The 16,965-nt window shown below is 36.0% G+C and overlaps 1 protein-coding gene across 2 annotated transcripts in view; it reads right to left on the reverse strand.

The window, feature by feature from the left end:
• DEPDC1B (DEP domain containing 1B) overlaps window positions 1-16,965 on the reverse strand; it is a 130,695-nt gene that overhangs the window by 65,657 nt on the left and 48,073 nt on the right. For both annotated transcript variants that reach the window (XM_033179643.1, XM_033179644.1), the window contains exons 3-7: window positions 13,533-13,668; window positions 11,630-11,757; window positions 10,890-11,020; window positions 8,860-8,907; window positions 5,100-5,240 (exon numbers count right to left, since the gene is read on the reverse strand). In XM_033179643.1, coding sequence (XP_033035534.1) covers window positions 5,100-5,240; window positions 8,860-8,907; window positions 10,890-11,020; window positions 11,630-11,757; window positions 13,533-13,668 — 584 coding nt within the window. The remainder of the gene's footprint in view (window positions 1-5,099; window positions 5,241-8,859; window positions 8,908-10,889; window positions 11,021-11,629; window positions 11,758-13,532; window positions 13,669-16,965) is intronic.

Genomic DNA, 16,965 nt, shown 5'->3' on the forward strand with positions numbered 1-16,965 from the left:
AGCTCTGCCTTCACTGTGAGAACATGCCAGGGGTGGCCTGCTGGAGGGAGATGTGTGGAGCAGAACTGAGTCACCCCAGCCAACCTCCAGACCTGGGAGGCCCCTACCAACAGTCTGCAGTCCTGGGAGTGAGCCCAGCTGAGACCTGAAGAGCTGCCCAGGCTAAATCACCAGCCTGTAGATTTGTGAGCTGAAAGGAGAAATGATAAAGAAAGTGTTCTTGGAATTCATTTCTGGCAGTCTTGTGAGCGCTTTGCTTTCATTTGTTAGTGAAATGCTTGACATTTTTCCTTCACTTTATAAACATTACATGCAAATTACTCAGAATCCTAATTGAAAGTAATTTCCCATTAATGCAGGCTATAAAATACCATTCTATTTGAAACTACGCCTCAGAAATAGATAGTGTAGAATGCCCCTTTACACTCACAAATTATACCCACAAATCCAGGAAGCACAATGTTGGGTGTGTGAGACAGGGACTTAAAGCTACTACCAATGAAAATGTAGAAGAGGCACCTTTGGACAGGCATAGGCAAATGGCAGACAGTGGCATGCAGTAGTGTTTGCAGCAGTGAAAAATCCAATTATGGGACACTAAACTTTAAAAGCCAACTTTTGCATAACTGCAATCTCTGGGTGACCAGCACCCTTCTAAGAATTTAATCTGCCTAGAGACCAAGCAATGGCCAAGAAGGAGGAAACAGAAGCACTGGCATGCATGGTCTGAATGAGGAAGCCAAAGAACTCACTGTCCTATCAGAGTTTTTTCCTTCCAAGTCAGATACATACAGCGGACCTCCTTTGCGACCACTTGCTGACCACACATTATCTGCAATCATGAATCTTGGAAATAAATCATTCCCAATGCTCTTAAAAAATAAAAATAAATAGGCCGGGTGCAGTGGTTTAAGCCTGTAATCCCAGCACTTTGGGAGGTCGAGGCAGGGGGATCACGAGGTCAGGAGATCGAGACCATCCTGGCTAACATGGTGAAACCCCATCTCTGCAGTGAGCCGAGATTGTGCCACTGCACTCCATCCTGGGTGACAGTGTGAGACTCCATCTCAAAAAAATTAATTAATTAATTAATTAAATAAAAATAAAAAAATAAATAGCTTGTTTATTTAGTTATAGCCAGGTAATACCTAGACATTTCCCTAAATTTCTACCTTTAATGAATACCTAGCTCCACTTTATTCTGACAATCATGGTAGGCAGCAATCATTATGTTTTGAGGTAATTCAACATCCTTACCCCATCTGCATCTTTAAAAGCTCCAGCCAATAGAAAATTAGCTGGGCATGGTGGTGCATGCCTGTCATCCCAGCTACTTAGGAGGGTGAGGCAAAATAATCACTTGAACCCAGAAGGTGGAGGTTGTGGTGAGCTGAGATTATGCCATTGCACTTCACCCTGGGCAACAAGAGTGAAACTCCATCTCAAGAGGAAAACAAAACAAAACAAAACAAAAACTCCAGCCATAGGCCCTGGGCTCTGAGAGCAGATAGCACCATCAGCAAGAACTCTGGACTAACATGAGCAAGAGCCCTATGCCTGGTCAAGCACACAAGCTAGGCACTCTGAAAAAAAAGAAAAAAGAATTGCTTTCCCTTAAGAATTACCATGGGATAGGGACCCTGACATAACTTGAAGAACATAAGGGCAGAGAGGTAGTAAGGCAAAGATTTCACCGCTCCAGAGGGTCTCCTTAAAGTCACTAGACAAAAGAACCATTGAATGGAAATCCTAACCTTATGTATGCTTCTAGGTTAAAAATCACAAGGGAAGATCTCAACCTACTGAGTTAAATGATCCAGTGCATAATCAATCTAGTGAATGTCTATGGCATTTTCTACATTTAACATTTAGGAGAAAGCAAACTGCAAAGAGCTATTATCTCAGTTATTTCAGTCTCCTAACAAATAAACCAGGAGTCGCAAGCTCAACTGCCTACAGGAGCAGACAAATGAAATAAATAAGTGAAGAGCATCAAGTGAACTTGGCTTCAGAGTCTGAGAAGCAATCAGGAATACTAGAGATTTGGCAAACTGGAGTTCATGCCCCTTAACACTTGCTGCTTCTAGTGGAAGCACTCACTATGCAGCGGCAGCAGTCTGTGCCACCAAAAATTCAAGCCCAGGGCTGTCAGATCTTCTAAATCTTTTTAAAAAGCCAGAAATATGAATTCTTATGTGAATCTCCTATTTCTTAAGGACTGGCAATTTAATTAAATTCTCTTTTTCAAAACACAAGTCAAATCAGATGTATTCATGGTGAATTTATGTGGGCCATATTTGGCCTACAGATAAACAGTGTGGGTTCTCAGATTATACAACCTACAAGTCACACAATTTTCCAAAACAGTCTACCCTGCTCCTGTGGCCTTTTCTGCTTCCTATCTGCCTCCCTCTTTTCCTCAATATGCCAAATTACAGCATACTACACATCTCAACGGACTCTAGGTTGGGTGTGGAGTGTGAGTAAAGAATGCTACTCTATCTCAATCACCCCATTCGAGAGTCAGCTGAGCTCTGATCTCACTACAAGGAATTGCTATTTGGAAATGAAGATCAATTACAATGGAGTCATACTGGTAGGTCAGACAGCTGGATCAATCAAATTAAATAATTTTTTTAATATAAGTAACAAATAAGTCTTTCATCTCCAAAACTGCCAAATCTTTTTTAAAGAACCTTTAGATGTCCTATCTCATGTATCAGTGATGACTAACTGCTCTCATACAGCTTTGCCACGAAGCCCAACCATGCCACAAGCAAAGGAAGAAACCTCAAAAGAAGTTCATTAACTAAGCTGAACATCACTTCCATTGAAAATGCTGTAGAATTTTTAGCTTCTACACAAAGTAGACTTATTATTTACTTTAATACTTTAATGACATCCTATTCCGATCAAAGTAAGTAAAAGGTTGAAAGGATGGGTCAACTCCACTGGGATCCAACCTACATATCTAGATATTTACCCTTTCCCATAGACTCTAACAGGATTGCTATGTTAGATAATCTCTGTTAAACATATAAACTATGGTCTTCTGTATCTAGAAGACCTTCTTCCTACTTCCACTACGTAAGGATCTAAGAAAATAGTTTTCGATGTAGGATATCTCAAATATATTCACTTGAATAGGGCTGGATTAGGCAAGGTTAATGCATTACCATCCACATGCATTAGTTTATTCATGCTGATACCTAAGGGCAAAAAATTCCCCCAACCTGCCCATCCCATGCCACCCTAAAGCCTCTAAAGATGATACATTAGAGGGTAGCTGACTCTGATACCAATTTAGAAACAGCCAGCTTTCATTCCTAGTTGAGATCAAAATGAACAATTGTGATAAAATAAAGCAGTGACATCATAAATATAACTGATACAAATTGGAATTTGTTTTTGAAAAAGTTTCCAAAACAGATTTTACTACAGAACATTATAAAAATAGAAAAAGAGAATGAAATCTAAGAAGTTATTTTTAATACAATCTTTAGAACTCTTATTTTAAGAGTGACATAAAGGCAGTAAGTGGCTGGTATGGTTTGGATATGCATCCCTGCCCAAATCTCATGTTGAAAGGTAATCCCCAGTGTTCAAGGTGGAGCATGGTGGAAGGTGATTGGATCATGAGGGCAATTTCTAATGGCTTAGCACTATCCCCCTTGGTGACGTTGTTGCAACTGTGAGTTCTTCCTAGATCTAGTTATTTTAAAGTGTGTAGCACCTTCCCTAACCCCTTTGGTCCTGCTGCTGCCATGTAAGATGGCTGCTCCCATTTTGCCTTCTGCCATGAGTAAAAGCTCCCTGAGGACTCCCCAAAGGCAGACACTGCTTCTTGAACAGCCTGCAGAACCAATTAAACCTCTTTTCCTTGCGCATTACCAAGTCTCAGGTATTTCTCTGCAGCAATGCAATTCCTAATACAGTGGCTGTAATAGGAATCTACCCAATTAGTCCATAAGCATACATTCATTATTAGGCATGACCCTCACAAGTCCATGGGCCCTCAATTCTCCTTAGTTGGAACCAAAATACCAAGAAGATCCAGTAGTCTCAAAACCCAGTAATAGGCCTAATCCTTTAATTTGTTCCAATATTGTTCTGTCAGAAAACATTGACTCTGATAATTGTTGTATTTTGTTATTATCAGGAAATCTACAAAAGCTTAAAATCCAAAGTATTTCTCATGAGATCAAGTAACTTATTCACACACTGCTGATACTTTGTTACAATACAATGGTAGCATCCATAGTTTCCAAAATGAAAGAAAGACATAGAGAAGGAAGAGGAGGAAGAGTAAGCAAGGAAAAAGAAGGGAAAGGGTAAGACTGTTAAACCCAACAACATTCAAAAACAAAAGTATGCTAATTCCTACAACTTTACCTAACAGAATATTATACCCACACAATAATTTGGTCCTTAAAGCTCTTTTGATAAGAAAACAATAATACTTAATGAACAATTACAAGAACAAGAAAATCTGATTTCCAAGAAGAAAGGAATATCAGAACGAACTATAACAATAATGTTGATTGTTTTCCTTTCTACCATGTTTCTTTCACAGTGTAAATTCTAAAGTATAAATCTATATGAGGAATAGCTACAAGTTTTAATGAATGATAAAGTCAATATATTTATTTTATATGTCTCAAATTACAAAGTCCTACAAAAATCTGTTTCTTTTATTTAAAAAAGTTAGATTTCTAAATGAAAATACACCTCCCACACTTGACTATTCATGAAGTCATAGCCAGAATAACAGATTTAGCCAGGAATAGTAAATGTCAAACTTACATTCTCCTCTGCCAATACAATTAATAGTCTTTTGAATAACAATAACATACAGCATATTATATTCTTTCTTAAGAAACAAAACCTACTGGTCCTTGCTTTGAGTTTCTTAATAGAGCTTAAGCACTTTGTTTTACTTCTTCACAGAGCAACAGAACAAGACTCTAGCTATGCCAAATACTCCATCAGTTTTTATTTTTAAAATGGTATGAGCTTTGGCTAATGGAAGTCTCAAGATAGTGAAAAATAAAACGATTCAAAATCAGTGATGCATATATATTCATTATATTCCAACTTACCCAGTACACTGACAAAAGCATCAAAAAGATGAAATGTAAGCAGAGGCTCTTTCAAGTGACCATAGTAATCAGCTATGGTTTTAAAGACATCTTTTTCAAATCCCAAGTACATAGGCTGCTTCAAATCAGAACAGTTGGGCCCTATTTTCAAAAAGAGAGTGAAAGAGAAATATTAATGGAGTAATTACCTCTAAGTATTATTCTCTGTGAATATGTGTGGCGTGTACAGATATTCAGATATTTAACATATACAGAAAAGTTTTTATGGGGAAAATTGACATTAATTAAATAGGCATTCTACATTGATATTAATTAAATAGACATTTTACATTTTGCCTACACACATACGCTTTATGTCTACATTGAAATCTATTATAAAACAATGAAGAAAATCACCTGCTTACTTCCATTTTAAAAGAAACCTTTCTTTTTAAAAAAATTCTTCTGAAAGGCATTTTTATTAAATGTAAACAACGATAATTTTCTTTGAAATACTCAGCATTATCCTAGTCTTAATAAAGTTGATCAAGATAACAATTAGTTCACATTTGTAATAGACAAGTTATAAAGCAATTTTTAAAGCTTTTCATTATTTCATCATTGCTATATTATAAAATCCTACAGTCATAGAGTTGAACAAAATAATCAATTTCTGCCTCTATTTCAGACTAATATTTAAACTTAAATCTTTAAAAGGGGATTTTATATTTTGTATTAATTCACTCTGATTATAAATTCTCTATTTGATCCCTGACCAACCATCAAAAGACAGTTTATCAAGCAAAGTCATACTGCAAAGTTGAAGCAGCCATTGAAACCCTTAAACGATCTGCTCCCAACCATACCCTACTCCAGCAACAAGCAAGGAAAACATCCACTTGTGTATGGCCCAAAGAGGAGCAAGAAATGTTCTCTACAGAGTTGGCAACAACTGCCCCACCAATCCATCCACAGACCACAGATTTACACTGCCAAGTTGAGAGATGAACTGGAGCTGCCTGCACCTTGAGGAAAATAGCAAGTGGTCCCATGAGGAACAGTGTAGCCAGCCTTCTCTATTTCCATTACAGCATGGAAGAAAGGACCACATCCGCATTGGCTAGTTCTGGCCCAGCAGAAGACTAAACAACTATACCCAAATAGACCTCTATCCCCAGAGGAACAAAAGCAGCAGCCAAGATAAATTGAAAGGAAATTCTTCCTACAGAATCTCTGTAACTAAAGAAAGGGGATCAAGTTAAAAAGGACAGTAAAGTATTCCGGGTCTTCACATTTCGAGGTCACTGTGACAAGATCAAATGGTTTTTTCATCCTCCTTAAAGACTCTCTTACCTTTCAATATTCTGTTCTCTTCTTATAAAATAATTTGATTGGCTAAAATAATGAAAGTTGTGAAATATCTATGTGTGTGGTACCACATGAATCCAGCAGCAAAGGTAGTTGCCATTTTGCTTGCCTCGTCCTCTGACATATCCCAAGCTTAATCAATTAAAATAATTAGGTTGATATTTCTCAGCAAGCAATACGCATTGCCTAGAATTATTCCCTGGCAGGATAAGTATGTGGTTCATTCTAAGCAGTTGTACCCCTTTGTGAACATCTCATCATCCTTCTTAAAAATATGCAAAAAAATTTTAACGATTTCCCTAAAAAAAAAAAAAACCGTGCATAGTGAGCCCTATGAGAGGAAGCCATATTTTTATGACATTTTCTTTCTCAGTTATCTTGAACTTTAATAATAATAAATTTTTTTCATAAATGTTATTGCTGACGGATTCTGGAAAAGAAATGCTTTGACTTTTCTGTATCTATTTTTTATTGAATCCTGGACATGTGCAAAAAAGAAAAACACAGTTAACCTGGTTTTGCATTTATGTAACCAGCATTGAGGCTGGCCAACAATGAATGTATACAGGCCCATGTGCACACGGGTGTGACAATAAACACAGATGGGCCTGAAGAGAAAGAGGCGAGCAGCACACGAACAGAAAAGGAGGCAACAGGCCTTCAAAATACCACACAATCAGCCTATCCTTTCTGTTCCTTTTTAGATGACTGTAATGCGAATCTGGACTTATCAAGGATAGGATGGACAAGAAACAGGTCGTGACTTTGGTAGACTCAAAGTAGATTCTGAGGGTCAACAGGAATTTCAGAAAATATAGACTTTATAAAGTTATTCAAAAGGGTAATCTTGCCCTTTGGCCACCTTTATTTGTTTGACACATAAACATCTTTACAGATATGCCAACCACTCATAAAGCATTGTACTTGATACATGTAAGACAAGTTCCCTTTTCCCAGCACTTGCCACCTAGTATCACTCCACCTCACACACATGAAGATCATTAATAATTCACCCCTCACATCTTTGCTCTCCATTGATAAGAAATAAGAGTTATTCTAAGCTTTCTGTAGAAGCTTTTTGTCTTTAGGTGCACATGTTGCTTGAGGGAAAATTATGTTCTTTACTACATTTCAGTCATCATTGAAAATTCAACATCATAAACATCTTACTATATATTTTACAATATATTACAGGCTAAATTGGTTATACTAGCTTCCTATGTTCATTCCTAGCTGATCTGCTTCTAAATCCTTGGTTTGCCAGTTCGGAAATAGGAAGTTTAACTTCCCATTTATACTTTCTATCTCATCATTTCCAACCCTAGACAAAGATGCAATTTAAATTTCATTTACTTCAAACGACTGAGCAGGAAGAATAAAAAGTACTTCCTCTACTAAGACCATAGTACTCTGCAACTCAGAAGTTCCAAAATTTTAACCAAAAACCAATGAAAATTTTAATAATTAAACCCAGAGAAACTTGGGATTCACACAAACTAATGGTTACTATTCATATACAAAAGGATAGTATAGAATGAATAACATTCATTCAAAAAGCTATTCAAAATCATAGGATCATGTTCTATATATTACCACTAAGATTTCCCACATTAAGCTTAAGAATTACTTTAGTTTCATTCTATAATCAAACAAAACTAATTCCAGCTAAACCCATATTTTAGGGTCTACTAACTCACGAATTTAAAGAGAATTTACACCTATATCTGTAATGCTAGTCCTGTACAAAAGAAAGGAAAATAAACTACTACCTTGTGGTACCTGGGAGACTCAAAAGGCACTCCAGACCAAATATCACTATTATCAGTCAGCCAAAAGAACCGGAACTCTTTCCATCAAAATTACTTGTTTGGGTTAAGCCACCGATCATTAAAATCCCTTCTTTGGGTTAACCCGTCTGAAAATTCCCAGAAGAATGGTAGCGTTTCTGAGATACTATAACAACTAATGCCTTCACAGTACCTATGATATTCAATGATCTCGAAATCACACGCCTATGAAATGGATTTTATATACCTATAAATATCCTCACAGGGACCACTGTGGTCCAGGCCCTGTCATCTAACATCCAAATTACTGGAATAGTCTTTCTCGTTTCTCTACATGCAGGTTCTTCTCCTTCCAAACCATCCTTCATCCTGTGATGAAGCAATTAGAACTAGTGTGGATGGATCTACTAGACAGTACAAGTACTAAATCCCTTTAAAATTGTTCTAGAATTCAGTCCTTTCACTAAGTCACAAATTTATCACTAAAAGCACAGTAGTCCCAAAATAATTAACTGCCAGTCTCACAGGTGTCAAATCAATGTTCAGGCCATTGAGCAGAAATTTTTTCTAATTTAGGGCACTAATTTCTGTTAATTTCACAAAACCGTCAGATAATTAGTACTTACAATTTGCCAAACACTTCATAGCTGACAGCACCCAATGAGGAAGTTCTTCTGAAGGAAAAATAAAAAGAAGAAAATTTTAATTCAATTCCATATAACTCAAGAAATCATATACATACTTGGTATCATAAGAATGCATTACTTGCACAAGTAATGTGAACCATATCTGCTAATCACAAATCACCAATTTATGTAATTAGAACATTTAAAAGATGGAAATCTTTCCTTGGCAGCAGTGTTATAACATGCACTTACATAAATCACGCCTACAGATTTCTCTAAGGACACAATGTACCTTTTAAAGCTATAGTAAAAAATATATATAGTAAATATATATTTACTATATATATTAAAATATATAAATATATACAAATATATAAAATATATTTTATATAAAATATATAGACATATAGTAATTAATATATATATAGTTTGCTCCAAACAAACCAAAAAAGAAATCAATTATTTTAAGAATTAAAAGAAGAAAAAGAAAAGAAAAAATATTAGTCATCAAACACATTTGTGAAACGAGTCCACCAAACACCACCAGCCCCACAAAAAGGGTAATTCTGTAGGTGCAATATAAGTATCATTTTACATGTTTCCATTTTCAAAATGCTTTAGGCCAAGAAAGTTCCACTTACATATTAATGTTAGGCTATTAGTATTAGGACAAGCTTTAAATAACGGTAACCTAACATTGCTACAAAAAAATTCCAGCTGAACCATTTGGTACAGAATCTCTTCCCTCCAGGCCCTGCCACAGACATCTGATGAGATGGACTAGCACTCAGGCTGCCACTTCACCTTCTCTATTTCTGTAAAACTGCGAAGACACTTGTTGAATTGTGTTAGATCTAATGAATCGGAGTCTTGTAAAATGCTCTCTTCTTTCTTAAGATCTTACTTAATAAAATGAAAGATGATTGATCATCGAACTTATAACTAAAAGTATCAATTTGCTACACTCAGAGAATGTGGAGGAATTTTAGATGTATTTCAAAGGCTAAACTCTCCCCCTCATTCTATGGAACTTAATTTTGTATGTTGATATTAACTTCACAACTCATAAAGTCACCACAAACTTATTCTCATTGTTCTCCATTCCTTATATAGGGACTATAAAAGGAGAAGTGTTTCAGGTCTGAAGATAGGTTCTGCAGGTTCTGCTCCTGTCAGCAAACATGGCCTAGAAAAATCTCTTCCCCTCTCACCACTGCTCAGGCTATTCTGCTATATTCTGTCTGCTTCCCAGGAGCCTCCAGCCCTAAATTTAATCATATTTTTAAAAAGTCAAAAAGTATTATGCCATCTTCTCACAACCAAAGATCATTAAGTTTCAGCCAATTCCCAGCATCGAGGATTTGAACTAAAGGAAGAACAAATCAATGAGCCCATCCAAATCTGGTCCTTATCCACAGAAAGATTTAAAATCAGTGTGGGGGCTGTGGTCCACTGTCAGTACCCTAACCACATTTGTACAAATCAAAAACCAGGTTAGGTGGCTGTTATATGTTTTGCTTTATTTTGTTTTGTTTTTCTGATTTGTAAACTGGCCTAGGGTGGGAAATATGAAAAATTAAAGCAACATCAACATTTTAAAAACTACCTTATTAAAAAGAACCAAGACTATTCCAGAAAATCTAACACAGAGAAACCAAAACAAATATGTGAGAATTCTAAAAGCAATCAGATCCCAGGGCCCACCTGAAAACTGACTCAAACTCTTAGTTATGTCTTGAATAGTCTCACTTTTCAGAGATCTCCCTGGGAATACGGAACCACTTAATGCCCAAGATGGCTAACACTGAACTAGCTTCTGGAAGGATTTTGCTGAGGTTCTCATTCCTAGATATTCATCTTCCTATGACACTGCCTTAATCCAAACAATTTGTTAAAACGTATTAGAAAGAATATATGTAATGAAGGAACAAACTTATTCAGGGTTTAGGGAAGGGTCAAATAGGAGCTGATGGACCTATGCAGCCAATATATTGTGTCAATAAGTAACAAAATTATGTTTATGCACTTACTTGACTTGTCATCAAGAATAACAACTCCCTGCTTGCTAACACTATATACATTATGGATGATGAACTTCGAATTGACAAGTTTGATGTCTAAAACTTCTTCTAAGGAATCCAGGCCAAGAATTTTCTGTAAACTAAAAGATAAGTAATTATATTAATTAATTCTTTCTTTCATATTATATTTACTCAAAAACCTGGTACTACAAAAAATCAATCTTCATAATGCTTTATTTTCATGCACTGCACCCAATCTTTGTGGGACAAAAAGGGCAGAAATGGAGTACAATAAAACAAATATAAAAGATATCCTTTTGCTATTAACATTTTGCTTCACAGATTTAGTAACATGCCAAATGACAAGAAAGTAATTTTGTAAGTAAAATTACTACAACACAAAAACTAACTTACCCAATGATAAGAAACTACTATTAGCATATCGTCATGAGAAACAAAATTTTGCTGTATATGATTAACTTTATACAAATAGTACATCAATATCTAGGAGACCAAATTTTCTATTATGTATTTTATTACATTTAAGAACTTTCAAACTCCTATTATGTAAATAGCAGGAGATAATCCCCAGAATTCCGCTAAACTATGTTGACTGAGCACAACTGCAAATAATGCAAAGTGGAGATTTTTATATATAATTTCAGAAAATTAAATATGCAGAGAGCGAAGAAGCAGCAAAATAGGAAACAATATCTCTAAAATTTCTCATTAATATCAAATGTACATACTATGATAACGTCATAGACTTCCATATCTCTTCTACATTGGCCTCTGTCAGCTGTCTGCGGTGGACAAGACGGCAAGCTGGAACCTCTCCAATAGCAATACTGTGACGCTTGTACCACATCTCAGAATTCTAATGGAGGGGGATGCAAGAAGGGAGGGAAGGAGAAACAGTAGAAAGAGAGAGAATAAATATTTCAATATAAGGTGGTGTGATTTTTATGAGAAATATCTTTGATTTGGTCACCTGTAATTTGATTTAAAATAATAATTAGAAACATAAACTTTCTTTGCATGAACCTCAGAGAAGCAAAGAGTGATTCTTAAGACTAGGTCACATTATAAATGAATATTCATGAATTACAAAAGAGCTATGGCAATAAGTATGGCATTAACTAGCTAATTTTTCCTGTGGATGTTTCAACTAATCAGTGACATAGCAGCGAAATAAAAGTTTATTAATTAAAAATTAAGGAATACATATCTAAATTCACACACAGTAGATTGATTATTGAAAATGAAATTAAAATGTATTACTTTTGAGGGTTGTCTATTTTTTTATAAGCAAATATCAAGTAAGTGCAATGTTCGAAAGTAGCCCCCAAATCTTAGGCATCTGCAAAAGGCTCCACAAGGACAGCTGAAGATGGCAAAAGGAAGAGAAAGGTTTTTTTTGTTTGCTTTTTAGCATTACCTCAATCCTGGTGGTCTTCTACTGGGGCTATTTTAAGGAAAAAATGTGAAAAAAAAAAGAGGCAGTCAATTCTATAATGAGCTTAGGTTTTCCAAGACTAGAAGAATCTACCTTTGTTTATATATTTGGTCAGGGGCTATTCCACAATATTCCATGCCCCAACCTTCTTACCCTCAACTGGCAATAATAACAAAGTTTAGGAGGAAGAGACAAAGAGGAAAAAGAGTAATAAATTATAGAACATACAGGAAAAGGCGGTTACAAGAGAGTTTTAACAAAAACCTGCTCAGTCTGAACATACAAAAACAGCTGCCATATACAATTGACCCTTTATATCTATCGGTTTTGCATCTCTGCATTCAACCAACCACAGATTGAAAATATTCAGGGGAAAAAAATGGATGGTTTCATCTGTACAGAACATGTAGATTTTTTTTCTTGTTATTCCCCGAACCAGGGGTCCTCAACCCACAGGTCACAGACTGGTATCAGTTCATAGCCTATAAGAAACCAGGCTGCACAGCAGGAGGTGAGCGTTGGGCCAGTGAGTAAAGCTTCATCTGTATTTACAGCCTCTCCCTGTTGTTCACATACTGCCTGAGTTCCACCTCCTGTCAGATCAGCCTCAGCATTAGATTCTCACAGGAACATGAACCCTTTTGTGAACTGTGTATCTGGGGGATCTAAGTTGTGTGCTCCTTATGAGAATCTAATGCCTGATGATCTGTCACTGTCTCCCATCATCCCCAGATGGGACCATCTAGTTGCAGGAAAACAAGCTCAGGACTCCCACTGATTCTACATTATGGTGAGTAGCATAATTATCTCATTCTATATTATAATGTAATAATAACAGAAATAAAATGCACAATAAATGTAATGTACTTGAATCATCCCGAAACCACCCCCCACCCCCACCCCAGCAGCCTTGGTCCATGGAAAAATTGTCTTCCACAAAACCCATCACTGGTGCCAAAAAGGTTGGGGACTGCTGCCCTAAATAATACAACAACTATTTACATGCAAGAGTGAAAAACTGCAAGAGTCAGTCTTTCTTTGTTACCGGTCTCCCAGCTGTTGGCAGGTATGACTTTGTTTTGAAGTACCTTTAAACTATTGTTCATAAGGGACCACAGAGAGACAGACCAAGCCTAAGAGTTCATGGATGATTCTCCCTGCTGCCAGCCCCTCCGTCTTTCAGTTATGGCACTTACCATCACAACTGGCCTCACTGGGATGTTCTCTTGTGAAGTGCCTGGTGGGGGATCATTCCATTGTGGAAACTTAATAACATCCTTTTGGTATGGGGGTTTCTTTGGATATGGTTTCAGGGGTGAAGAAGGAGGAAATCTAAAACCCAAGAAGAAATTCTCTATTACTGCAGTCAGGGGAAGACACAGATATTTTAACAATAGTCTCCACTTTTGTGTCCCTGTAAAGTTATACAGTAATTACAAACTTCAGATAATAAATGAGGTCATAATTAATCAAATTATTACACATGGTTAATTGTACCCAACAATAACATGGTTTTTTTTTTAATATTCATTCATTATGCCCATCAAATAACATTTATGGAGAAAAACAGGAATTGAATATGTGGCACATTTTTAAATAAATAAACGAAACTTGTTCTCTTATCATGTGATGTCCATGATCAAAGAGGTTCTTAAGGAGATGCTAGACTAAGCCATTTCTTTCACTGAGCTAAAATCCTTACTGCCTCATAACTCCAGCCAAAAAGCATACATGGTGAACTGCATATAGAAATTATTGGTATAGAAATCCTCAGTAATACTTGCTAAGAAAAAATACATTAACACAAAAATCATTTGGCTTAATTTTCACTTGTATTACTATTTCTAATAAAGATTAATCCTTTTTCCATTGAATATCTAGCACTTCACACTGAGATTGGAGCTTTAGTCTAGAAACCCATCTTGGAGGGAGCTAGAAAGTGGCCATGTCCTTATTCTGCCCTTCCACACTCTCCCCTGTTTCTAGCCTTCCTGTGTATTGACAGCATCACTCCTTGGACTAACACCTAAAAGTTTAAATAAATTTTAATTTTTAAAACTGCTCTATACCATACCTGGTAAATAACAGGAAGGTGATTGAATACATAGTTTTTATCAGAGAATCTTTTTCTGTAGGCTTGTTAGAAAAGGATACAATGCATTACATTGCACTGCAAAAGCAATGTAAGAACTCTAGTTCTTAATGTTGATATAAAAGGCAGTGGGTTGTTGACTTTTATTTTGACTTTTTATTTACTTAAGCCAAAATAACAGCTTGAAAATCTTATCCATGTTATCCATAGAAAAAAAAAAAATCATACAAATAATGAAAGACCTTATCTAAAAGCAAATGCAGAAATAAAGAATTATAAAATGTCTATAGTGTTCAAGGAAAGTTTATATGAAGGTGAATCCAGAGAATCACAAACAAGAGTACTAAAGGAAACAGAATGCGTCACCTCAAAATATTCCTCTTTGACATAATTTTTTGGATCTAAAGGCCATTTGAAGCAAATAGAGAAAAGCACTCTTTCCTCTAAGAGCAGGAGAGTTATTAATATAAAGACAAAAGGTCTATCTTTCCCTCTTTCCTGCCTCAAAACAGTATGTAAATTCTCCTTTACAACCTTTATCAGCTTAGAGACTGCACCAGAGGCATCTAAGCAGACTTTATTAGTTTCCCCATAAATTTACTTTCCCACAATTTCCTGTCTTTGGAAGCCTTAAACTGCTTTCATGTGTCCTGATGCTTCTCTAAAATTTATTGCTTTTTGTTGAAGACCTGATATAAGCTGGGACTCTAAGGCACTGCATCTAGTTATTTTTCTCCCATGGAATGTGCACTGCACACATTAACAAACCTGCTCATTTTTCTCTTGTTAATCTGTCTTTTCTTGCAGGAATATGTCCCAAGTATGAACTTCTGAAGGTTGACAAAAACTATAATTTCTCATCTTCAAATAGAGAAACATTTCAAAAACAGTCACAATAGATTTGAAAAGGAATGACTAGTGGAGAAAAGTTGCATTTCATCTTTTCTGAAAAGAATATCCAAAAACTATTTTAAACATCAGTTTGGGGTCAGTTAAAAAAAGAGAGAGATCTGGAAATCACTAAATCAAGTTAAAGATAGCTTAAAGTTTGGTAATCAAGTTACCAAGGCAGGTGTTCCCAAAAGATTCCAAAATATAAACTAAATGAATCTCTATAGCCAAAGCATCTTTCTTTGTAAATAAAGGGTGGCTTATAGAAGTCCAATTTTATTTCTTACAAGTCAACAATCCCAACAAATGCTCATTTCCAGACAAAGTACAGCATTTATGCATGTGTATGTGCATACACGCTCATATACACATAGGATATTGAATGTAATTCCAGGAGTTCTCAGATCATCCACCTCTCAGTTCATTCAAAACTAAACAAAATCCCTACTCCCATCCCACCACTAATGCCCTCTGTTTACTCTCCCACTTCATCCCCTCAGCTATGACACAAAAATTTTCAGACCTGAGTTCCGGGCTTTCTCACAAACTGTCTATGTGTCTTTTAGAAAGTATAAGTCCCTCTAAATAATAATTCATTTATTTGTCAAATGAAGGAATTAAATTGGATGACCCATAAATTTTCTCCTAAGTCCAAAAAGATGCTTCTTATATTCCCATAACCAGAAAAAAAGTAATATCTTCCAAAGACCAAAGTAGAATTTGTTACGTGCAAAACTGTGATTGAAGAGATACCAGGAAATCACTTTTTTCCTCCACACTAAGAAGATGAGATCTTTGCTGTCAGTAACATCTGCAGTTACCAATAGAAGATGTGCTATCTATTTTCACAGCAGTCTCACAACTTTGCCTGAGAAAAAATGCAGAAGAGCTCCCTCCGGTGGAGTACTTCTATTTTGGGCATTGAAAGTTAGCAATTTAATCCTAACAGTTTAATAATGTAATATTTCAACTGTTAAAGATGATCCAGTTCAAATGCCACATTTTTTACTCAGAGATATTAGGCTCAAAAAAGGAAAGCAACTAATTTAAAAGCCTCACAACTGGCCAAGAGAACAAACCATCTTACACAAAGGATTTGCAAGCCTTTTATTAAGAAAATTATAAAACTTTTATGCAAAAAAAAAGACAGTGTGCCCCCTAAGAGGAAAATTATAAAATTTTATTGAAAGACATTAAAGAAGAACTAAATTGATAGCTATATTATGCTGGTAAATAAGATTCTATCTTAAACTCCGGCTCAAGCAATCCTCCTGTCCTCCTGTTCAGCCTCCCAAGTAGCTGGGATTACAAGTAGTTGCCACTGTGCGCAGCTTAGTGAATAAGATTCCATATCATACAATGTTAATTTTCCCCCATGAAGATACATAGTTACAATGAAAATTTAATAAAAACATTAATATAAAAATTTTTATGAAACATGGTAAACTTATTCCAAGCCAGGCACGGTGACTTACATTTGTAGTCCCAGCTACTTGGGAAGCTGAGATGAGAGGATCACTTGAGGCCAGGAGTTCAAGACCAGCCTGGGCAATAAAGCGAGACCCCATCTCTAAAGTAAAAAAAAAAACAAGAAACAAGATCAACTGATTCTAAAATTTATATGAAAATGCAAAGGCCCAAAAATA

This window comes from Trachypithecus francoisi, unplaced genomic scaffold (assembly GCF_009764315.1).
Source record: "Trachypithecus francoisi isolate TF-2019V2 unplaced genomic scaffold, Tfra_2.0 Lachesis_group2, whole genome shotgun sequence".
NCBI classification, from domain to species: domain Eukaryota; kingdom Metazoa; phylum Chordata; class Mammalia; order Primates; family Cercopithecidae; genus Trachypithecus; species Trachypithecus francoisi.